This window comes from Canis lupus, chromosome 6 (genome assembly GCF_048164855.1).
Source record: "Canis lupus baileyi chromosome 6, mCanLup2.hap1, whole genome shotgun sequence".
Taxonomy (NCBI): domain Eukaryota; kingdom Metazoa; phylum Chordata; class Mammalia; order Carnivora; family Canidae; genus Canis; species Canis lupus.
The window spans coordinates 3,493,008-3,517,281 of NC_132843.1; the positions used below are offsets into that span (position 1 = coordinate 3,493,008).

The following is a 24,274-nucleotide window of genomic DNA, read 5'->3' on the forward strand; positions in this document are numbered from 1 at the left end:
GCTAAGAGCATACAGCTTAAATGTTCTCTTCACAAACCAGTAACCGTGTGAGGTGATGGATATGTTAATTAGCTTGGTTGTGGTAAACATTTCACAGTGCCTGTACACATATCAGATAATCATGCTGTATACTTTAAATATGCATAATTTTTCTTTGTCAATTCAGCCTCAGTAAGGCTGAAGGAGGGGGAAAAGGAAATCTGATTGGGCCCAATATTAATCCATGAATGATAACTTTGTACATTTTTAGTTGTGATCTTTTTTGTTTTTTATTTATTTATGATAGTCACACACACAGAGAGAGAGAGAGAGAGGGGCAGAGACACAGGCAGAGGGAGAAGCAGGCTCCATGCACCTGGAGCCAATGTGGGATTCGATCCCGGGTCTCTAGGATCGCGCCCTGGGCCAAAGGCAGGCGCCAAACCGCTGCACCACCCAGGAATCCCTTTAGTTGTGATCTTATGTCATCATTAGTGGTTCTGCTTTGCTTAAGACAAAAGTAGAAAAAACGTTTTTCAAGGCTCAAAAAACAATTATTTAAGCTTTTTGTTTGTTGAAAATTCCATGAGCTTCAGAACGATAGGTAATTTTATAAATATGTTCTTTATGATAATTTTCAGTGATGCATCTAGTCTATTTAGGTATAAATAATACATTTTTGAACTTGGAGGTTGTGGGTAGTAAGTGAAGACAAATGGATAGATGTTTCTGCTTCATGGTAGCCACTCTTGTTTTCCTTTTCATGTCCTCTGGCCAAATCCATGCAGTTCACTTAAGTGTGTACTGAGCTCCTGTGCAAGGGACTGGGCAGATGGGAGTGCCAGTGTGAGCAAGTTCATGTGGAAAGTTTTCAGTCTAAACAGCTAAAATTTTGGTTAGTTCCTTATTTTATATAAATGTACCTGATAAATGAGAGTGGAAATTCAACTATTCATTTAAGCTTTAAAAACTGGACATTAAAATTTTTTATTCTTTTTTTGCATACAACTCATTTATTAATATTTTTTTAAAAACCAAATGCAAGTAAACTTGGCTTCTTTTTCCCACAAAAATGGGGAATACATCTCTGTAAAGAAATTTTATATTATTTGTACACAGCAGTTTGTTGCTGGGATTTATAGTTTCAGCAAAAAACAATTAATGGGGGGGGGAAGCAACTAATGGGCAACCCCTCAAAAAAAAAAAAAAACTCCCAAACAAAATAACATTAACTGATTAATACATAAAACTTTTTACAATATGGTAAGCAATAGTAACTGATCAGAAAACACCCTACTTAAAGTAATTTTTATACAGATTTCTATTATACTGCAATTCACTCCCAGCAACTCTGAGCCCATTAAGAGCACTTACATTGCGGCATTACACTTGCTAATTTCTTTAAAAACAAATGTTTTTTATAAAGAGTAAACACAAGGAGTTTTCAAACATGGTCTATCTGTACCTGAAGCACTATGCTGAAATGTTTTTAATTTAATCCTCATGTTTAAGCTACATAACTGTACTGTAATAATCCACTGGTTCTGGTACGTTTATGCTGGTGTTGGGAATTGGTGGCTTAGCCATACTGGATATTACTCAGAATATTAAGTTATAGAAGTGTAAAACATTTCAGTTTGATTTTTTCAAAATGAGTAAAATGCTTTAATTCTAACAGAAAGCTTCAAATGACTCACCTTTTAAAAATGAAGATGTAGGGGCATTTGGATGGCTCAACGGTTGAGTGTCTGCCTTTGGCTCAGGGCGTGATCCTGGTCCTGGGATCGAGTCCTGCATCGGGCTTCCCACAGGAAGCTTACTTCTCCCTCTGTCTGTGTATCTCCCTCTCTCTGTATCTCTCAGGAATAAATAAATAATTTTTTTAATTAAAAAATAAAAAGATGTAGAAACAACATCTTTTACTTAGAAGTTATTTAAGGCATTGAGGCTCAGAAATAAGATCAGATTGTATAAATGTCTTATTTACTTGTGGCTCTAGTATTTGTGTTCAGCTAGGAATCATTTATCATTGCAGCTCAGAGAGCTTGTTTCAGTATATGTTCTGTGGGCAACCTGGGTGGCTCAGCAGTTTAGTGCCGCCTTTAGCCCAGGACGTGATCCTGGAGACCCGGGATCGAGTCCTGCGTCGGGTTCCCTGCATGGAGCCTGCTTTTCCCTCTGCCTGTGTCTCTGCCTCTCTTTTTCTCTCTGTGTCTCTCATGAATAAATAAATAAAATCTTTAAAAATATATATGTGTTTATTTATAGGAGAATGATTTCACTGAGCCAGCAGCAGAATGGTATTAGCACAAAGTTACTTTTTTCCCCTCCTGGTAAGGACTTTCACTGACTCACATCCATCCTACCTCAGGGGCACTGATGCACATTTTGTAATTGGGATTCAGGATATGGTTTCTGACTAGTGTGGAAACTGAAGGTAATGTGTGCTGGTTTGGGGAACAGAATTTACAACCCTGGCCTTACTTAAACCAACTCCCTAAACTACTGTTGTGATGAAAGTAAACAGTAAAGTAAAAGCCTAGGGAAAAATCTCTAGGAGTAGAGCTGAAGGTAATAGGAAAGTCTGATTAAGTTGTTCCATAACAATAAGGAGTTGTTTTGTTTTAAAGATTTATTTATTCATGAGAGCCACAGAGAGGCAGAGACATAAGTAGAGGAGAAGCAGGCTCCTCACAGGGAGCCCGATGTGGGACTCGATCCTAGACCCCAGGATCATGCCCTGAGCTGAAGGCAGAGGCTTTAACCGCTGAGCCACTTAGGCATACCACCATAAGGAGTTTTAAAGAAATCTTTTATAGCAGGAAATCCATAGGAGGTTGTCATGTCACATTAGGCCTCCAGATCTATAGCTAGCGGACATGCCCTCCTTAAACCAAGTACTAGCAGTTCAGGCAGCTTTTACTCTTAAATCTTTCCATGGGCCATCCAGGCCTCATTCAGTGCTGGGAGGTGTGGCCCAGGGAGGAGAGAGAGTGGATGCTGTGAAGGCCGCAGCAGGCTTGCCACCCACCCTGCGCACAGATGGAGGGGTTGCATTTGGGGAGCAGATTGGCCTTGGGAGCAGTATTTCAGGTCCCTTTTTAAAAATATGTATTTAACATTATATCTCAGAGGACACAAAATAGCAACACGGACAAAAAAAAATAAAAACTCATACAGTTGCAGTGAGGAATAACGAACCAATTAATGACTTGTGAACAATTAAAATACTATTTAAGGTTGGTGATTACACAAGAAAACAGTTCATGCCCTGAAATCTTATAGTCTTACAAAAATACTTGAGGGGCACCTGGGTGACTGAGTCAGTTAAGTATCTGCCTTTGGTTCAAGTGATGATCCCAGGGTCCTAGGATCAAGCCCTGTATGGGGCTTCTCACTCAGTGGGGATTCTACTTCTCCCTCTCCCTCTGCCCCTTATCCCCCTTGTACACTCTCATTTTCTCTCTTAAATAAAGAAATACATCCTTATAAAAAATACTTAAAAAGTTTTACCAAATTTAAAGTAATTCCAAAATTTAAGTGACATTTCCAATGACAAGTTGTGAAGCATAAGGAAACATATCTAACCTATCAAAATAAAAAGATCAGCGGTTGATGTGAGAGGAATAAGTAAATTATCTTTTTTTCTCTCCAACAAAATCGGTATTATAAAGCTATTAGAATATGATGGGGTAATCGAAGACTAGGTCTCCAAGGTAGGGAGGAGAAAGATTTTTCAGACAGTGCATTAATAAAAATAGTATACCAATTTCCTGGATTTTGAGAAGTATTAGGTAATTTGTCATTAAGTTTATAATTTGTTAACATTTCTTTTTTATCCATCCTTTGTGAGGAACATGACAGAAAATGCCTAACAGGTTCTATTTTCTTCATATTAAAATTGGGAAATAAATGTGACAAAATGTGCCTTCTGGGGTGGTTAGAGTAGGTTTAGAATGTTATTTTTGGTGGGTTTGGGGGGTTTTCTTAAATTGCTTTTAAAAATTTCTTTTTTAACACATTGCTATAAAAAGAGAGTACATTAGAGCAGGGGTCAGAGTCAGATGAGGGCTCTACCAAAACTCTTGTACTCACTAATTGTATGAATGTAGCAGACACCCTCCTTGACATGAGCCTGAGTTTTATCTACAGAATGTGACTCATGACACCAGTCCTTTCTATTACTTAGGTTTTGTACAAGGATGAAAATAAGAAGTAAAAGGCTTTGTAAATTATAATGTAATTAATAAGCATAGTATTATTTATTCCATTCACATTCATAATTTTAGAAACTTTTTGTAGAAAGAGGTGAATGAAATACATAATTTCCCTAAATGGTAGAACTTAATGATTGATTTTATGAACTTCTGTTTTTCTCCAATTCTACATAGCTGTTTGTGCTCTGAATCACTCAACTATTTACTCTCCATTTTATTAATTCGAAACACATCTTTGATAGAACCAGGACACACTTTCAGTAATTTTGAAGTAATAGCTGTACCCAGAAACTTGTAATGATTTTCCTGTAGTCACATGAATCTTGTACTTTTTGTCTCTTTTCAGGTCAATGGTGATATTCCCCCTCGGTTAAAAAAAAGTGCTCACGAAATCATCCTGGACTTCATCAGATCAAGACCCCCTTTAAAGCCGGTATGTGATCTGATTTACACCAGATAAATGTTCCCCTTGGTTGGAGGTCACGTAACAAGGTACTCTCCTCTAAGACATGGTCTCTGGAACTCAGCTCTCGAAGTAGTTTTTACACCAAGCTTTTATTCTCAGAATGATGAAGCCTAACTCTAAGTTGTATTCTTTAGTCACAGAAGAATACTTAAAATTATTCAATACAAGACTGTCTTAGGATGTTTTAACTCCAAACAACCTGAGTTATGCAGTTTACTTAGTAGCCACATGTCTCTGAGCAAATTAATCAGCCTCCCTGAGCCTTTATTTCTTCAATTGTAGAAAGATTACTTAATAATCTAAAAGTTTTGTGATACTTGTTCAAAAATGTTTTTAAAAAAATAATAATAGATAAGGTATAGCTTACATTTCAATTGATAATCTACCATGGTAGCATATTGTGAACATAATTTTAATGCTAGCAAAACTGACTCCTTAAAATTGAGCACATATGACTAAATTACTATGAAATCCAATAATCTCCCTATTGCTTAAAATAGTCATTTATCAAATGGTGTTACAATCAGTGAAATACAATTTCATAATACTTTACCATAGAAATGGACTTCAGTAAGAATTATTTAAGGACAACTATTCAAGTCTATAGCCATTCCTTATTTCCCCCCCAAGGTTGCAGCCAGAAAACTGAAACCCACTCCACCACGACCACGGAGCCTCCATGAAAGAATATTAGAAGAAATCAAAGCAGAAAGAAAGCTACGGCCTGTCTCACCAGAGGAGATTAGACGCAGCAGATTAGGTGAGTCAGCTGCTTACTGCACTGCTGGTCCAGCCTCAGCCACTTGAAGCAGTGTCTCTATACAACCAGCCCAGAGAAAAAGTAAAAGCAGTGTTTGTTCCTTTCTGTCTCTCTCTTTGTCTCTCTCTCTCTCCCACATACACGCACACTCTTACTTGAAGTTTATGCATGAAATTCACAGAATAGGAAGTCCTTTGCCCATACGATACTGAACCACATGAGAGTGTCATGGCTTAGAAGGAATTGCTCTGTCATTCTCTAGACTGTGGTTTTAGGAGAGTCCCTTTACCTCTCTGAGTGTTGGTTTCTTTATTGGCAGAAGGAGAAAAATTCCTCTACATTTTAATTATGGCTTTTATATAAGAATTAAGTAAGATTGTGGTCAAAATACTTCATAAATTATATTACATATACAAAGCTCTTATGTTTTAGAAATATGATACATAATTTTACTTCACGTTTCTGTTGTCTTAATTATGGATTTAAAGATACAGTATTATATGATGAAAGCATTGATTGTTATCTGATATCACTTATTCCCAAGCTTCCTTTATTTAATGTTATGTGTACTATAAACACACATTGATTTTGATTTATAGCAAGACCGTATTTTAAAATGTTTGTAACATTTTTGTTTATACAACTTTCCTCTTATTTGTAAGATTAAAGATGCCCAAAGAATTCAGAGAAACTTCCTGTAGGAAAATAGACAGTAGTGGCATCTGAACAGGAAAAGAACCACACTCTCCTAGTCTTCTCCTCTAATCTCTTTTCCTGCCTCTGTTAGACCCTGCGTGGTCTTTCAGATTTCTATCCTGGGTTCACTGTGTCTCTCTGAACAACCACACCGATCTCTGTGATTTTTGTTCTGGCTACTTCAGCCCTCATCTGTGCACCTGTCTCTCTGAGCTCACACCCATTCCCCCAGCTGTCTGCTAGCTAGGGCCTACAGCAGGACAGGGGAAGCCATTTGTTTTCTCCCAAACCATCTTCTCCTGTTTCCTCATCTCAGTGTGCTCAAGGCAGAACTTCACCATCATCTCAGATTCCCACCTAACAGCTAAGCCCTGTTGATATTTCTTATTCTGGATCTTTCTAGTTTTCCCCATTTTTAGCCCAACACCATCCTAACCCAGCCTGACATCTTCTCTTATCTAGTTTATCACATCAGCTTTGACTGCTGTCTCTGCTTCTAGCCTCAAAATCTTGAGTCATGTCATGTTGATATCCTTTTGTTAGACTCTTGACCCTTCTTTTACCTTGTGACCTCCGTGCCAGCAGGACCCACATCTGTCTTGTTCATTGTTGTAGAAGTGCACCCATAGGTGCTGAAATAATTGAATGTACCTTCCAGTTACAAAGCTACTGAGAGAGAGAAAGTTGAGTCAGTGCTGGACAGGGGTCCAATTTTTATGGCAGCAAGTGTTGTCTTTTAAAAATGTTGAGGGACACCTGGATGACTCAGCAGTTGGGAGTCTGCCTTTGGCTCAGGGTGTGATCCCAGAGTTCTGGGACCGGGTCCCACATTGGGCTCCCTGCGAGGAGCCTGCTACTCCCTCTGCCTATGTCTCTGCCTTCTCTCTGGGGTCTCATGGATAAATAAATCAAGTCTTTTTTAAAAAAATAAAAATGTTGAAAGCATGCTAAGTGACAAATCCATGTGAGCATTTATATAATAATGAACTAAAACATCCAAGCCATGTGCACCAAGGGTTCTTATTCTGAGAGTCCTTGAACAAGCCTGACGAGAGTCTGAGAGTCCCCGAAATATAAAAAAAAAATGTGCTTACTTCATAAAATGTATGAATGTGCATTTTTCTGGAGAGAGGATCCATATTTTTCCTTAGTTTCCAAAAACAGTACACAGCCTCAAAAGAGTAAGAACCACTGTGGAAAAATAAGGAAATGGTATTATGGGAAGCTAGCTTAAGACTGGATTTCTTTTAAATTAGCATACCTTGAGAAGAAACAGTGGGGATAATAGAAAAGATTTCAATAAAACCATGAGGCAAAACAAATCTATTACCATGAGAAAAGCAAGCTTCATGATTTACAGGAGCACAGAGTAATTAGGCTAAGGGATTGTCAACCTCAGTGGAAGTACCAAAAAGACTAGAGAAAGGAGCAATATAGGCATAATGTGCTTGTATGACATGGATGGTATTTGACATATAGTTCCTTCACTTTTCTAATAGTTTTTTTTTAACCTTTACTTTCTATTAAACAACCATGCCATCTCCTGGGATATAGAGATGAACAAGGCATAATGCCTGCCCACGAATGCTTACAAAAGAATGACTGGAGTGTCATGCATGTTCATACTACAAGACCATTAACAGCAAGTCACAAGACATTGGCGAGGTCATTTGAGGGAGAGACTAGCAGTCCCTGTGAGTGTTGGGGCCACTTTGATTGCTTGGAAGGATCGTTGCAAGCCTTTGTCACATATATGTTCTTCTCTTTCATTTTAAACAAGTTAGATGTTAAATAACAGGAAACCTACTTTAGAACAATTAAATATCAAGGGCCCCTCAGTGGCTCAGTCAGTTAAGGAACCAACTCTTGGTTTCAGCTCAGATCTTTTTTTTTTTTTTTTTTAATTTTTATTTATTTATGATAGTCACAGAGAGAGAGAGAGAGAGAGAGAGAGAGAGAGGCGCAGAGACACAGGCAGAGGGAGAAGCAGGCTCCATGCACCGGGAGCCCGATGTGGGATTCGATCCCGGGTCTCCAGGATCGCGCCCTGGGCCAAAGGCAGGCACTAAACCGCTGCGCCACCCAGGGATCCCCCACAAGGAATTTTTAATAGACCACAACAAATGTCAATAGAAGCCCTCATCAAAACATTTAGTTCAATAACTAATGCTGATTCAGGGGCTCATTTTTTTTTTTTTTTATTGGTGTTCAATTTACCAACATACAGAATAACCCCCAGTGCCCGTCACCCATTCACTCCCACCCCCCGCCCTCCTCCCCTTCTACCACCCCTAGTTCGTTTCCCAGAGTTAGGAGTCTTTATGTTCTGTCTCCCTTTCTGATATTTCCCACACATTTCTTCTCCCTTCCCTTCTATTCCCTTTCACTATTATTTATATTCCCCACATGAATGAGAACATATAATGTTTGTCCTTCGACTGACTTACTTCACTCAGCATAATACCCTCCAGTTCCATCCACGTTGAAGCAAATGGTGGGTATTTGTCATTTCTAATGGCTGAGTAATATTCCATTGTATACATAAACCACGTCTTTATCCATTCATCTTTCGATGGACACCGAGGCTCCTTCCACAGTTTGGCTATTGTGGCCATTGCTGCTATAAACATCGGGGTGCAGGTGTCCTGGCGTTTCATTGCATCTGTATCTTTGGGGTAAATCCCCAGCAGTGCATTGCTGGGTCGTAGGGCAGGTCTATTTTTAAGTCTTTGAGGAACCTCCACACAGTTTTCCAGAGTGGCTGCACCAGTTCACATTCCCACCAACAGTGCAGGAGGGTTCCCTTTTCTCCTCATCCTCTCCAACATTTGTGGTTTCCTGCCTTGTTAATGTTCCCCATTCTCACTGGTGTGAGGTGGTATCTCATTGTGGTTTTGATTTGTATTTCCCTGATGGCAAGTGATGCAGAGCATTTTCTCATGTGCATGTTGGCCATGTCTATGTCTTCCTCTGTGAGATTTCTGTTCATGTCTTTTGCCCATTTCATGATTGGATTGTTTGTTTCTTTGGTGTTGAGTTTAATAAGTTCTTTATAGATCTTAGAAACTAGCCCTGTATCTGATAACGTCATTTGCAAATATCTTCTCCCATTCTGTAGGTTGTCTTTTAGTTTTGTTGACTGTATCCTTTGCTGTGCAAAAGCTTCTTATCTTGATGAAGTCCCAATAGTTCATTTTTGCTTTTGTTTCTTTTGCCTTCGTGGATGTATCTTGCAAGAAGTTACTGTGGCCGAGTTCAAAAAGGGTGTTGCCTGTGTTCTTCTCTAGGATTTTGATGGAATCTTGTCTCACATTTAGATCTTTCATCCATTTTGAGTTTATCTTTGTGTCTGGTGTAAGAGAGTGGTCTAGTTTCATTCTTCTGCATGTGGATGTCCAATTTTCTCAGCACCATTTATTGAAGAGACTGTCTTTCTTCCAATGGATAGTCCTTCCTCCTTTATCGAATATTAGTTGACCATAAAGTTCAGGGTCCACTTCTGGGTTCTCTATTCTGTTCCATTGATCTATGTGTCTGTTTTTGTGCCAGTACCATACTGCAGCTCAGGTCTTGATCTCATGGCCTCTGTGATTGATCCCCATCTCAGGCTCCAAATTCAGCATTAGAGTCTACTTGGATATTCTCTCCCTCTGCACCTTACCCCACTTGCATGCTAGTATGCACATTCTCTCTTTCTCATTCATACTCAAGTAAATAAATCTTTAAAAAAATAATACCAATTTTATGTTTTGAGCATATCTTACTATTTTTTATTTTAACCTTATGAATTGGTGATTCACAACAATCATGATCGAGCTGTTATAGAAAGTGAGAGTCTTCTACAATTCTGCATTCAAACTGATCTTGTATCTTATTGGAAAGTTAGGTATTTGGGCTTGTTATTTCTGCAGATCTACATTGGTTCTTACTATACAATTTTGCTTTGGGGAGTTTGATTAGGATGAGGTTGGCAGAATGCACTTAGGACAAGTTTCCCTAAATATTTTTATAACCTTTCCCCTCCATGTAATTGTGAGTAGAATCCCACTATAGAAACTGGGGACATGTGTAAATGTTTAAAGAAATGTTACCCATAATTTCAAAAGCCAGAGGCATCTACTGTAAATCTACTTGTGCAGTATGGAGATAAGAACTATACTCTGTTTAAAAAGAAAAAAAAAGGGATCCCTGGGTGGCGCAGCGGTTTAGCCTGCCTTTGGCCCAGGGCGCAATCCTGGAGACCCGGGATCGAATCCCACATCGGGCTCTCGGTGCATGGAGCCTGCTTCTCCCTCTGCCTATGTCTCTGCCTCTCTCTCTCTGTGTGTGTGTGACTATCATAAATAAATAAAAATTTAAAAAATAAATAAATAAAAAATAAAAAAAAGAACTATACTCTGTTCTCTTCACTTAACATTGTATGTCATGTGAACATCTTCCCATGTCATTAAATAGGACTCATAAGGCGCTTGTATCCTGATAATATGGCTAAATTGTGTTTTATTTCCCTATTTTTTGACAGAATGTCTTTTTTTTTTTTTACTGTCAAGCCTGAAAATGCTATTCTTGCGCACCAGTCTTTGTTCATGTCCCATCATTTTCTGTTTCCTAACATCTCATACTGAATTGAGACTTTTGGTTTTAAATATAAATTGTGCCTTTAAAAGGCATCTTTTCTGTAAATTTCTTAATTGCTATTATGCTTGATTTCTCTCCTTTTTGTAATACGTAGAGCTTGGAAAAGATCCAAACCTCATCTTCCAAGAAATAATAGCAGCCCTCTGTAATGCAATAGTCTTATTTCAAAAGATAGATTATTCACATATCAGGGAAAAACAGAATGAGAAGATATTAGAGAAGGGTGGTAAATGCTTTGAGAATATGTTGGATCTTATTTACTGTGTATAAATAGGAAAATCTAGATTCAATGGTATTTGAATTCAGAAATGCAGGGGTTTTTTTATGAGTCACATATTTATTTGAAAACCTCATACTAATGAATGTATAAATACTATAATCAGATTATGGACCACAGAAACCGGATATTTGCTTCTATTAAGGAATATTATAATATTGTAATATTCCTTAATAGAAATCTTTAAAATAACTATAATTAATAAATGTTTAGATTTTCTTGAGAAAAGCAGTAAAATTAAATTTATAGCACTTTTGTAGTCAGCGTTTTTTGAGGTAGAACATTTATTTCTTCAATAAATATCACCTAAATTATGAAATCCTTTTCTGTTTGAAATACATAATTTCTGCATCCAAAATATCTTGATTATTGAACTACAAGTTTCTGCTATGAATTTTTTTTATTAACATATAGTGTATTATTAGTTTCAAAGGTAGAGTTCGGTGATTCATCAGTCTTATGTAACAACCAGTGCTCATTATATCATGTCCCCTCTTTAATGCTCATTCCCCAGTTACCCCACCCCCTCCCCCCAACAACCCCCAATTTGTTTCCTATGATTAAGAGTCTCTTATGGAGACACCTGGGTGGCTCAGCTGGTTAAGCACCTGCCTTCAGCTCAGGTTATGATCCCAAGGTCCTGGGATCAAGCCCCAGTTTGGGCTCCCTGTTCCACAGGGGGCCTGCTTCTCCCGCTCCTTCTGCCACTGCCTCTGCTTGTGTGCATGCATACTTGTGCGTGCGCGCTCGCTCGCTCTCTCTCTCTCTCTCTCTCTCTGTGTCAGATGAATAAATCCTTAAAAAAAAAAAAAGAGTCTCTTATGGTTTGTCTCCCCCTGGTTTTGTCTTGTTCTATTTTTTCTTCTCTTCCCGTGATCCTCTGTTTTGTTTCTTAGATTCCACATATGAGTGAGATCATATGATTGACTCAGCAAATACCCTCTAGCTCTATCCACATCATTGCAAATGACAAGATTTGGGGTTTTTTTGATGGCTGAGTAGTATTCCTGTGTGTGTGTGTGTGTGTGTGTGTGTGTGTGTATATATATATATATACATGTGTGTGTGTGCACCACATCTTCTTTATCCATTCATCTGTTGATGGACATCTGGGCTCTTTCCATAGTTTGGTTACTGTGGACATTGCTGCCATAAACTTTGGGGTGTAGGTGCCCCCTTAGGATCACTACATTTGTCTTTGGGGTAAATACCTAGTAGTGCAATTGCTGGGTCGAAGAGTAGCTCTGTTTCAACTTTTTGAGGAACCTCCATCCTGTTTTCCAGAGTGGCTACGCCAGTTTGCATTCCCACCAACAGTGTAGGAGAATTCCCCTTTCTCCACATCCTCACCAACCTCTGTCATTTCCTGACTTAAATTTTAGCCATTCTGACCAATATGAGGTAGTATCTCATTGTGGTTTTGATTTGTACTTTTCCTGATGCCGAATGATGTTGAACATTTTCTCATGTGTCTGTTGGCCATGTGTATGTCTTTGGAGAAATGTCTGCTCATGACTTCTGCCCATTTCATGATTGGATTATTTGTTGGATATTGAGTTTGATAAGTTCTTTATAGATCTTGGATACTAGCCCTTTACCTGATGTGTCATTTGCAAATATCTTCTCCCATTCTGTCAGTTGTCTTTTGGTTATGTTGATTGTTTCTTTTGCTGTGCAAAAGCTTTTTATCTTGATGAAGTCCCAGTAGTTCATTTTTGCCTTTGTTTCCCTTGCCTTTGGAGACCTATCTAGAAAGCAGTTGCTGCAGTCGAGGCTACAGAGGTTGCTGCTTATGTTCTCCTTTAGGATTTGGATGGATTCCTGTCTCACATTTAGGTCTTTCATCTAGTTTGAGTCTGTTTTTGTGTATAGTGTAAGAAAATGGTCCAGTTTCATTATTCTACATGTGGCTGTCCAATTTTCCCAACACCATTTGTTAAAGAGACTGTCTTTTTTCTATTGGATATCATTTGCTGCCTCATCAAAGATTAGTTAATCATAGAGTTGAAAGTCCATTTATGGGTTCTCTATTCTGGTCCATTGATCTATGTGTCTGTTTTTGTGCCAGTACCAGGCTGTCTTGATGATCACAGCTTTGTAATAGAGCTCAAAGTCTGGAATTGTGATGCCTCCAGCTTTGGTTTTCTTTTTCAACCTTCATTTGGCTATTGGGGGTCTTTTCTCATTCCATACAAATTTTAGGATTTTTTGTTCCAGCTCTGTGAAGAAAGTTGACGGTATTTTGATAGGGATTGCATTGAATGTATAGATTGCTCTAGGTTGCATAGACATTTTAACAATATTTGTTCTTCTAGCCCATGAACATGGGATGTTTTTCCATTTCTTTGTGTCTTCCTCACTTTCTTGGATGAGTGTTCTATAGTTCTGAGTACAGATCCTTTGCCTCTTTGGTTAGGTTTATTCTTAGGTACTTTATGGTTTTGGTGCAATTATAAATGGGATCCTTAATTTTTCTTTCTTCTGTCTCATTATTAGTGTATAGAAATGCAACTGATTTCTGTGCATTGATTTTTATATCATACCATGTTGGCTGAATTCCTGTAAGATTCTAGCAATTTGGGGCTGGAGTCTTTGGGCTTTCTTTCTTTCTTTTTTTTAAAGATTTTATTTATTTGAGAGACACAGAGAGCGAGAGAGGCAGAGACATAGGCAAAGGGAGAAGCAGGCTCCGTGTGGGGAGCCCAGTGCAGAACTCGATTCCAGGACCCCAGGATCACACCCTGAGCCAAAGGCAGATGCTCAACCACTGAGCCACCCAGGCATCCCTGTCTTTTTAAATTTCTATCAGCAGAGTTTTATAGTTTTCTTTTTTTTTTTTTTAAGATTTTATTTATTCATGAGAGACAGAGAGAGGCAGAGACCTAGGCAGAGGGAGAAGCAGGCTCCATGCAGGGAGCCCAATGTGGGACTCGATCCCAGGACCCCAGGATCATGACCTGAGCTGAAGGCAGATGCTCAACCACTGAGCCACTCAGGCATCTCTTTTTTGGGCTTTCTACATAGAGTATCACGTCATGTGCAAAGAGTGAGAGTTTGACTTTTTATTTGCTGATTCAGATGCCTTTTACAGAAATTTAGGCGTTTTTTAAATAGGTGGGTTATTTTTATTCAAGTAGAATTAACATACAGTGCTATATTAATTTCAGGTATAATGATTCAGCAGTTTTATACATTTCTCAGTGTCCATCGGGTTAAAGGTACTCTTAATCCCCTTCCCCTATTTCACCCATTCCTACCTGTCTGTCCTCTGGTAACCATTAGAGTCTTTTTTTTTTTTTTTAATTTCTTTTCTTATTATTCTCTTTGTTTATTCATGAGAGACAGAGAGAGAGAGCGGCAGAGAACAGAGGCAGAGAGAGAGGCAGGCTCTCTGTGGGGAGCCTGATGCAGGACTCAATCCTGGGACTCTGGGATCACGCCCTGAGCCAAAGGGAGACATTCAACCACTGAGCCACTTAGGTGTCCCTATTTGTCTCTTTGTCCTTTGTTCATTTGTTTAGTTTCTTAAATTCCAGATATGAATGAAATCATATGGTACTTGTCTTTCTCTAACCGACATATTTCACTTAGCATCATATCATTTAGATCCATACATGTTGTTGCAAATGGCAAGATTTCATTCTTTTTTATGGCTGAACAATATTTCATTGTGTGTATGTGTGTATATATATATACACACACATCTTCTTTATCCATTCATCAATCAATGGATGCTTGAGCTTCTTCCATTTCTTGGCAATTGTAAATAATGCTTCAATAAAATAGAGGTACATGTATCTTGTTGAATTACTGTTTTCCTTTTCTTTGGATAAATACCCAGTAATAGAATTACTGGATCATACCGTAATTCTCTTTTTTAACTTTCTGAGGAAACTTCATACAGTTTTTCACAGTAGCTGCAACAGTATACATTCCCACCACCAGTGCACAAGGGTTCCTTTTTCTCCATGTCCTCACCAACACTTGCTGTTTCTTATATTTTTGTTTTTAGCCATTCTGACAGGTGTGAGGTGATATCTCATTGTGAGTTTGATTTGTATTTCCCCAATAATGAGTAATGTTGAGCATCTTTTCACATAGCTCTTGGTCATCTGGATGTCTTCTTTGGAAAAATGTCTATTGATGTCCTCTGCCCATTTTTAATTGTATTATTTGGGGTTTTGGGCATTGAGCTATGTAAGTTCTTTATATATTTTGGATATTGACCCCCTTTTAATTGTATCATTTGTAAATATCTTCTCCCATTCAGTAGGGTTGCCTTTTAGTTTTGTTGATGGTTTCCTTCACTGTTCAAAAGCTTTTTATTTTGATGTAGTCCCATTAGTTTGTTTTTGCTTGTTTCCCTTGCCTCAGGAGACATCTAGAAAAGTGTACAAGAGGGATCTCTGGGTGGCGCAGCAGTTTAGCACCTGCCTTTGGCCCAGGGCGCGATTCTGGAGACCCGGGATCGAATCCCACATCGGCTCCCGGTGCATGGAGCCTGCTTCTCCCTCTGCCTATGTCTCTGCCTCTCTCTCTCTGTGTGTGTGACTATCATAAATAAATAAAAATTAAAAAAAAAAGTGTACAAGAAATGTAGGGTTCTTTGAATGGTGAGTGGAGGAATTTTATATTGAAATATAGCAGTTTGAATATTTTTATTTATTTCAGTATAAAATTCCTGCTTTTCTCTGCGATAACTAAAACACAGTAAAATGTTTATTTAAAAGTTACATCTTAGGGGATCCCTGGGTGGCTCAGCGGTTTGGCGCCTGCCTTTGGCCCGGGGCGTGGTCCTGGGGTCCCAGGATCGAGTCCTGCATCGGGCTCCCTGCATGGAGCCTGCTTTGTATAAATTATTCCTTTAAAAACATCTGCCACAAAAAAATAAAAATAAAAACATCTGCCACAAACATTGAGAGACACTTAACATTCTATTAAATTTAGGTGTTAGAACTCTATAGGCAGTATACCTGGAAGACATGAATGGGGGAGACATTCTCCCCATTATGCCTGTACTTCCATCCCTACTATAGATCCAAGGTCTGTCCTCTTCTGACCATAGAGTTGCCTGTCCTCCCTGAGCCTAGGTCATAGAATAGATTGACTATTAAGAGTTTTGAGCTGCAGTGAAAAAAGTTAATTCTTCACTGTCATGAATACCCAAATTAATCAAATCTTTGTAGTAAGCTTTTTTAAAAAATAGCTTTATTGAGGCATAATTTATCTACTATAAAATTCACCCATATAAAATGCAATTCAATGATTTTTAGCATGTATAATAAAAATTTTAAGACATTATTTCAACAGGAAATAAATTTATTCTTAAGAAATTCTATTTATTGAGCTTTTACTGTGTGTGAAGCAGTTTGCTATATGTAAGCACCTTATTTTGGTAGGATCATTCAATCTTCATTAACAATCTCATGAGATAAGTACCATTTTTCCCATTTTACAGATTAAATAACTGAAGCAGAGAGAGGTTAAGTAACTTTCCCAGAATCACAGTGCTACTAAGTGGCAGAGCTGAGATGCAAATTCAGACATTCTGGCTCCTGGGGCCTCTCTTCAACTGCTAGGTTACACTGCCTGCAATGGGCAGCATAGTGATGCATTGTGATGCTAATTCCTGAAAGAGACTTTATATAAAATGTTTCACCTATTTTAGTAGCATCAGATTCTCATCCTGAAATAAGTCATTTAAGAACACATTTATTCTTTAACTTAAAAAATTTGTGTCCTAAAATCATGTTATATTTAAGCCAAAATCCTATACTATGTTTCTTTAAAATGTTTTATATCTTTCATGCTTTCATTCTTAACATGTTGTTTAAAAAATTATGTTTTTTCTTTTAATGTTACTCCGTTTCAAGTCTTAGTGATATAATTGAAACTAAGACTCATAGTTTTGTTGTATTTCAGATTTTTATTCTCTGCCTTCTGCCATAAAATCTGAAATGTGCCATTATAGGTCTTCTTGAAGCTTCCTCCCTTTTTTGTCCTCCCTGTATATTCCTAACAGCTGAATTATTTTTTTATTGTTTGTTTTCTTTTTTCAGCAATGCGGCCACTTAGCATGTCTTACAGTTTTGACTTGTCAGGTAAAACAAAACAAAACAAAAAAAAACGCTTTCACACCTGACATGGGTTTTGTGGTTTCTATGAAATGCATTTCATTCATCTGCTTGTCCGTACATGTTAAAGGAGAAAATTGAAAGGCTTCTTCTAAACTGTGGTCAGTAAGATAAAATGTTCTGCTTATTTGAAAACCATACACTTAAAAAAATTAAAACTCCACTAATAAATCTGTTGCCTATGAGAGATTATAGAACCATTATGCCATCCCTGTGGTTATGAAATGTGACTGCCCATCCTTACATTCACTATCTCTTACCCACACTTCTTCTTTTAGAGTTATCCACACTCTTCTAAAGTAGTGATGTCAAAATCTAAAACAGAACTTTGCTTTAAGAGAATAGAAGAAGTTTCAAGAGACAAAGTTTTGATGTTTCTTATTCTCTAAAGCATTCTGTTATTTAAGTAATTAGACTCAGAGCTGTCAGCTATTTCAGAGGACCACCGCTCCTTAGTTGTCAGGCAAGAGCTGTGTTTGGTGTCCTGGGGCTCCCTCTGGATAGAGGCTAGTCATGAATGATTCTGAGTGCTGTTTGAGAGTATAAAAATACAGCTATGTTATAATGGCTTTGGTTGTAGAATATAGCTGACCCTAAACAACATGAGTTTGAACTGCTCAGATCCACTAATAGGAATTTTTTTTTTTTAATTTAAGAGTTGACAGCAAAAGCTACAGGTCATTTATTTATAACTGTCCACCCCAGTCTTCATAGGACCAAATGGAAGGCAACTAATCTGCCCTCCAGGAACCCACAAAGGCCCAAGGAGGCCTGCTGAGATTGTCAGCAGCCTCTAGGGACCAGAGACAACAGGGTTGCAGGTTGCCCCCTGATGCTGACAGGAGGATTAGGGTCTGCACCCAGGGCTGGCGGACAGGATGCTGAGCTGAAGCAAGGAATGTGCCCAGAGAGCAGAATGGTGCTATAGGAGGAGCCGACACACCCATCACCCTTGCTCCCTAGTCCTCTGTGCAAAGGACATTTTCTCTTCCTTATGATTTTCTTAAATTTTTTTTTCTTTAAAAAAAATATTATTCTAGGGCAGCCCAGGTGGCTTGGCGGTTTAGTGCCACCTTCAGCCCAGGGCATGATCCTGGAGACCTGGGATCAAGTCCCAGTCGGGCTCCCTGCATGGAGCCTGCTTCTCCCTCTGCCTGTCTCATTCTCTCTCTCTGTCTTTGTGTGTGTGTGTCTCAAATAAATAAAATCTTAAAAAATATATTATTCTAGCTTTATTTTAAGAATACAGTATATATGCACACACACACATATATATGATAAGTATAACATACAAAATATATGTCCGTTGGGCAGCCAGGATGGCTCAGCGGTTTAGCACCGCCTTCAGCCCAGGGCCTGATCCTGGAGACCCGGAATCGAGTCCCACGTCGGGTTCCCTGCATGGAACCTGCATCTCCCTCTGCCTGTGTCTGTGTCTCTCTCTGTCTCTGTCTCTCTCTCTCTCTCTCTCTGTGTCTCTCATGAATAAATAAATAAAATCTTTATATATATATATATATATATATATATATATATATATATATATATATATATATTTGTCCGTTGACTGTTAATATTATCAGTAAGTTTCCCAGTCAACAGTAGACTTAATTAGCAGTTAAGTTTTTTGGAGACAAAAGTTATTTGCAGATTTTTGATTGGGAATGGAGGTCTCTCTTGCCTTGTTCAAGGGTCAACTGTATAATTAATGTGTTCTGGGCTTGTAGAACAAGTTTAGATACTTGCTGTTAAATAGACAGGGATTAATAGTGAAACAACCATTAACTAAATTTGATTTCTGAAATCAACCCCTTTTTAAATTGAGTTTTTATATATGAGTGAATTTTCTTTTTTTTTTTTTAAAGATTTTATTTATTTATGATAGACATAGAGAGAGGCAGAGAGACAGAGAGAGAGGCAGGCTCCATGCCAGGAGCCCGACATGGGACTCGATCCCGGGGCTCCAGGATCGCGCCCTGGGGTGAAAGGCAGGCGCTAAATCACTGAGCCACCCAGGGATCCCAATATATGAGTGAATTTTCAAAACCAACTTAATCCAAATAAAATATTTTTGCAAATTAGAATTTTTTACTTTGGAAGCTGTTTTTTTTGTTTGTTTTTTAAAGATTTTATTTATTTGAGAGAGAGTGCAAGCATGAGAAGAGGCAGAGAGAGGGAGAAGCAGGCTCAATCCCTGCCAAGCAGGGAGCCTGATGTGGGGCTCAATCCCAGGACCCTGAGATCATGACCTGAGCTAAAGGCAGTCGCTTACTGACTGAGCCACCCAGGCACCCCTAGGAACTGTTTTTCGAATGTAAAATGAAATGAGTTGTTGACATTAATATTTTCCTCCAGAGTTTTCTTTCATATGCTCTGGAATTGTTGGCATACCTTATATACAAATTCATATTTAAAGAGCCAAAGAGTTCTAGTATCTTATTCTTTTTATGAATATTTACTGAGCATCCTCCAATTGCTAAACTAATTTCCTACTGTTTTTAAATTTGTGTTTAGATTCGTAGGTCTCAGGCATCACTGTTATTAGGGCTTTTAAAAAATTCAGATAAATATTTTACAATCTTACTACTTTTGGCTGACCACTGAAGAACTTTTTCTATTTTCTTTACTCATTTGAAAATTTTTATTTTACCTACATTTGTGGAGTAAATGTAAAAAAGAAAAAAAAACTTATAAAAATGGTCTGGAAAATAAACTCAGGAATGTTTTGGTACATATTTGTCACTGATATTCTCCAAAAGTTGGCAGTATATATTAAAGAGACTGTCTCTTTTCTGGAGATGCTTCCATCTGTTGAACTATAATGGAGTAGCGGCTATCTAAACACATTGATTCTTGGCTAACGTAAATTAAGCACAGGTGGCTGATCTGGACAATTTGCATGCCCCCCCACACTATATATATATATATATTTTTTACTTTGGATTTTATATATATATATATGTGTGTGTGTGTGTATTTTGTGTTCATATAGGTTATATGGTGGCTTCTGATTTGGGAAGAAAGCTCTTACCCTCCATGATGTAAAAGAGTAGCCAAATTTTTTATTTGCTTTTAACTGCTTATCATTTGCTACTTCATTGCACTTCATGATTTCCATGTGCTTCATTCTCAATTTCTTGTGCTAGCTACTTCTGTGTTTTCATTGTTGCATTTTGACTAGTCAATTTAAATGTCTCAAATAATAAATGGGAAAAAAAATCCATTCTTTTAACCAAATACAAAGAATAGGATACAGTTCTTCTCTAAGTTGGGAAATTAACACACTAAGTAATAAATATTTAAATATATAGTATAGTTAATGGCTCTGAACTTAAGTATAGAATGAGACATAATGAAGTATATTCTGCTTAGGTATGTCTTAAAAATAGTAATACTTAGTGGAAAATCTTAATCCATTCAACATTAATTAAGGTAAGTGTAATTTATTTTTGCAATGCAAACACTAAATATATAATCTATATCACAGTCATTTTTCCCCCAAGTAAGACAACAGTTGGGTGTTTCTTAACACATATAAAGTTATTACATAAAGCATTTAATTTCATGGTTATGCATTTTAGATTCTATACCTGAGGTATGTGACTTCTAATGCCATAGCTAGCATGTTGAATATTTTGCTTGTTTATAAATATCACCAGTTTTTTCTCAGGAATTTCTGTCTTATATAGAAGTACAAAGTCTTATGCAAGTCCCTGGTTTTCTCACTTGTTACATTGAAGTAATAATAAGGATTTCTTTATTTGAACAGAAAGTTATAAGTAATCAAATTACTTAAACATTTCTCTTAAAAATATGTTCAACTAGGTCTTTTATAAATATATAGTATAAGGTAAAGTCACACACAGTATTTAGGTCTATATGTGGATATCCTGAAACTGGTTACGTTTTTTTGTTTTTTTTTTTTTTGGTTTTTTTTTTTGTTTTGTTTTTTGTTTTTTTTTTTCATCAATTCCATTTATCTCAAAGCTTTGAATTCAGCACAAGGTGGTTATTTCAGTAGTTTTGGTCAATTATCGATCTCATAGTAGATACAGTTCACGCAAGTAGAGACCTATTAGGTAGTTTCTCAGATCTTCTGCACTGAGAATGAAATGAACTCATGGCAGCCAATATTCCCTAAACTTTAGGTCAAATGCCACCCTCATGATTTTTGCCAGGCTTTCAGTACCACCAGTATTATTTAAATTATTTTAATCTACCATCAATGACTTCTTAAAAATTTCTTAAGGAAAAACATCCATAAAGCCATGTATCTGATGTATTTTTCTGAAGCATTAAATGAATATATAACCGTTAAAACCGTTAAAACCTCCAGTGTTCCTCCATGCACTACTAGTAGTTTCACCCTTAGGAAAGCTCTGATTTGGAGGATTGGAAATGTGACCCACCTCAGAAAGCTGTTTCTCTTCTCACAGTACCTGCAGTGTGGGCACCTGGATTGGAATCTGGGCAGCTGAGAGGGGACAAAGATGTGTGTATTTGAACTTTATGCTTTCTCTGGAAAGCCTAACTACTACAACTTATGTGAGTCATTCTATAGGAAGTGGATAAAAGAATATAAACTATAGAATAAGGTCTTTTAAAATATGCGTCAAGACTGTATTTGAACCCTACCTTTTTTCTTGAATAGAAATTATTCAGTTAGCCTAATCATTTCCTCCTTTGCTTTCTGGAAAACTTTAAAACTACTCTCCGAAGTGTGGCAGTCTACTGCTCTCTACATCCTCTCAGGAAAGATTTATTTGAAGATTTTAACATATAAATTTGTGTAAAAACTTGCAGTTTTTGCCCTTTTGCCCGTCAAGCGCAGCCCCTCTTCCAGTTATTTCTTTTTATTAGAGCTACTTAACATCTGGAAAGGAAATAAGAAAATTAGTGCATGTGTTGTCAGGTTTTCAATTATAAAATATTTGTGTTAAATAAATAAATGATTGACGGATCCATTTTCCTTTTCTTACTTTCCTGCGTCCTTCCTTGCTTACTCAGACTCTTTCTTCTCATTCAAAAGGGCATGTGCTCTGACCTTGATCTCTAAAAATAGCAAAAATTGTAAATATGAAACTAGATATACACATCACTTGTAATAATTTATATTATTCTTTTAATAATGTTAAGGAAGGTGGGACTAGAACATGTTTATTCACTGAATGTTTTTTGGAAATCCACCTCTTAAGCTCCAAGGATATAAAAGTTGTATGTTGTGAAGGAAACTATAATATTTTACAGTAACTGCAGTTATAGTGCTTTCCATCCTAACGGAGCTTAGTGTGCCCTTTACTTTCAACTGCAGGAGTTTCACAGACTATTCCATGTGCAATTCCATGTTGTCTGTGTTTAAAACATCATTTGAAATACTGAGGAAAATTAGTTCCACTTACACTGTAAGAGTGAATACAGAGTACAGGGGCAAAAAGTTGGTCTTTTGAGTCACTACTAACAAGGAATCAAGTATCAGCTGTTCCGCACACTAGCTGTGTGACTGGCTAAGTCACCCTGAGCCTTAAGTTAGTTACAAATGGAGATAAAAATCAGTGTTCATAATTGCCAACATTTATTGTGTGTTGCCTTTATTACACACAGTATTGAGTATTTTATATGCAATTGTTAACTTAATCTTCAAAAGGAGCCCATGTCTGTTGTTAGGCCCATTTTACAGGTGATGAAATAAGAGGCTAGGTAACTTGCTCACGGTCAGACAACTACCACCAGAGCTAGCCTTTGAACCCAAATCATCTGCATCTTACTATAATGTATGCTCTGTACTTCATAGTCTGTGCTGTGAACTCTATATTATATTACCTGTCCTCTATACTATGTACTCAATACTCTTACTCTGTATTCTATACTCTGTGCTTTGTACTCTCTAGTCTGTACTCTGTACTGTATATTCTGTACTCTACTCCATACGCTACTGTATGCTTCATGTTATATTCTCTGTACTCTGTACTTTATATGTAGTATGTACATTGCTCTATATACTCTGTGCCCTATACTCTATACTATATATTTTGTGCTCTGTATACTCTATATACTATATGCTGCATATACTCTGTACTCCATACCATAAACTGTATACATTCTATGATCTGTACCCTGCGCTCGGATCTGTACTCTGTATTCTATACAATATACACTCTATATGTATTCTCTACTGTGTACTACTATATATTCTGTACTCTCCTCTATACTACATACTCTATACTATATACTGGGGCCTTTAATATTTTATTGTCACATGCAGCATCTACACTTGTTACTTCTATAGATAATTTTTGGCTTGGACATAGAAGCCAAGCCATATTTATTTGTATTGAGTTTTCAATCCAAAGAACATGTATACTTTATCCCATACAAGAAACTATAACTATAACTATACTGATTTCATTTGCCTTCCATGATTTGGATAGATTTTTTTTTGCATGATTTTCATTCTTTTCTAATGGATACTGTCCTAGGATGCTTCTAAGCCTGTTCATGGTATGTACTGAATGTCTTCTTTGCCTGTATACTTCCATCCTTAGGTATTTCTAATGTTTATTTTTTCCCTGTATACTTTGGTACATAGCTATGCACTATGAAAAATTAAATTTAATGAACGATAGGCATATTCAAACTAAAGTCTCTTAAACTTTAAAAAAATGTACTCTGTACTATGAACTATATACTATATCCTTTATATTTTGTAGTCTGTACTGGGTACTCTCTATACTACTCTGTGCTCTGTAGTCCATACTTTATACTGTATACTCCATGCTCTGTACTCATATATTACATACTCTGTGCCCTGTACTGGGTACTCTATACTCTGCTGCCACATTTCTTTAACCTGTTGTATTCCCTTCCCGCCCAGATTTGACCTCTGAATAATCTAAGTCACCCTTATCAGAGAGAATGTATCCCAGATTCTTTGTGTTCATGTTTATATGAATATAGACTATTCACTATTTTGTTTTTTAAATTAAACCATTTTCAAGTCTTAAAGCCATATGCCTGTTATGGCTTTGTGTATACCAGCACTTTGGTCCATTTACCACTAGCTCTTTGGAGACTATGAAGTAAAACTAGCCTCTCTGGGTCTCTGCAAGA

The 24,274-nt window shown here is 37.4% G+C and overlaps 1 protein-coding gene and 1 long non-coding RNA gene across 12 annotated transcripts in view; one reads left to right on the plus strand and one right to left on the minus strand.

Annotated features, from left to right (window-relative positions):
* Positions 1–24,274, plus strand: part of LOC140634911 (centrosomal protein of 76 kDa) — a 234,552-nt gene that overhangs the window by 183,258 nt on the left and 27,020 nt on the right. For 7 of the 11 annotated variants that reach the window (XR_012032235.1, XM_072828642.1, XM_072828644.1 and 4 more), the window contains 3 exons: positions 4,543–4,629; positions 5,293–5,422; positions 17,093–17,134. Coding sequence is in view for 10 of the 11 variants with exons in the window: in XM_072828642.1 (XP_072684743.1) it covers positions 4,543–4,629; positions 5,293–5,422; positions 17,093–17,134 (259 nt within the window). In the remaining variant the exon portion in view is untranslated. The remainder of the gene's footprint in view (positions 1–4,542; positions 4,630–5,292; positions 5,423–17,092; positions 17,135–24,274) is intronic. The other 4 variants (XM_072828643.1, XM_072828646.1, XM_072828649.1 and 1 more) reach the window with 1 other exon arrangement.
* LOC140634914 (uncharacterized) lies at positions 302–17,452 on the minus strand. Its single transcript, XR_012032236.1, has 5 exons — positions 17,428–17,452; positions 7,213–7,309; positions 6,682–6,787; positions 1,677–1,829; positions 302–803 (listed from the first exon to the last, which is right to left on the minus strand). It is a non-coding gene; the product is annotated as an uncharacterized lncRNA (long non-coding RNA).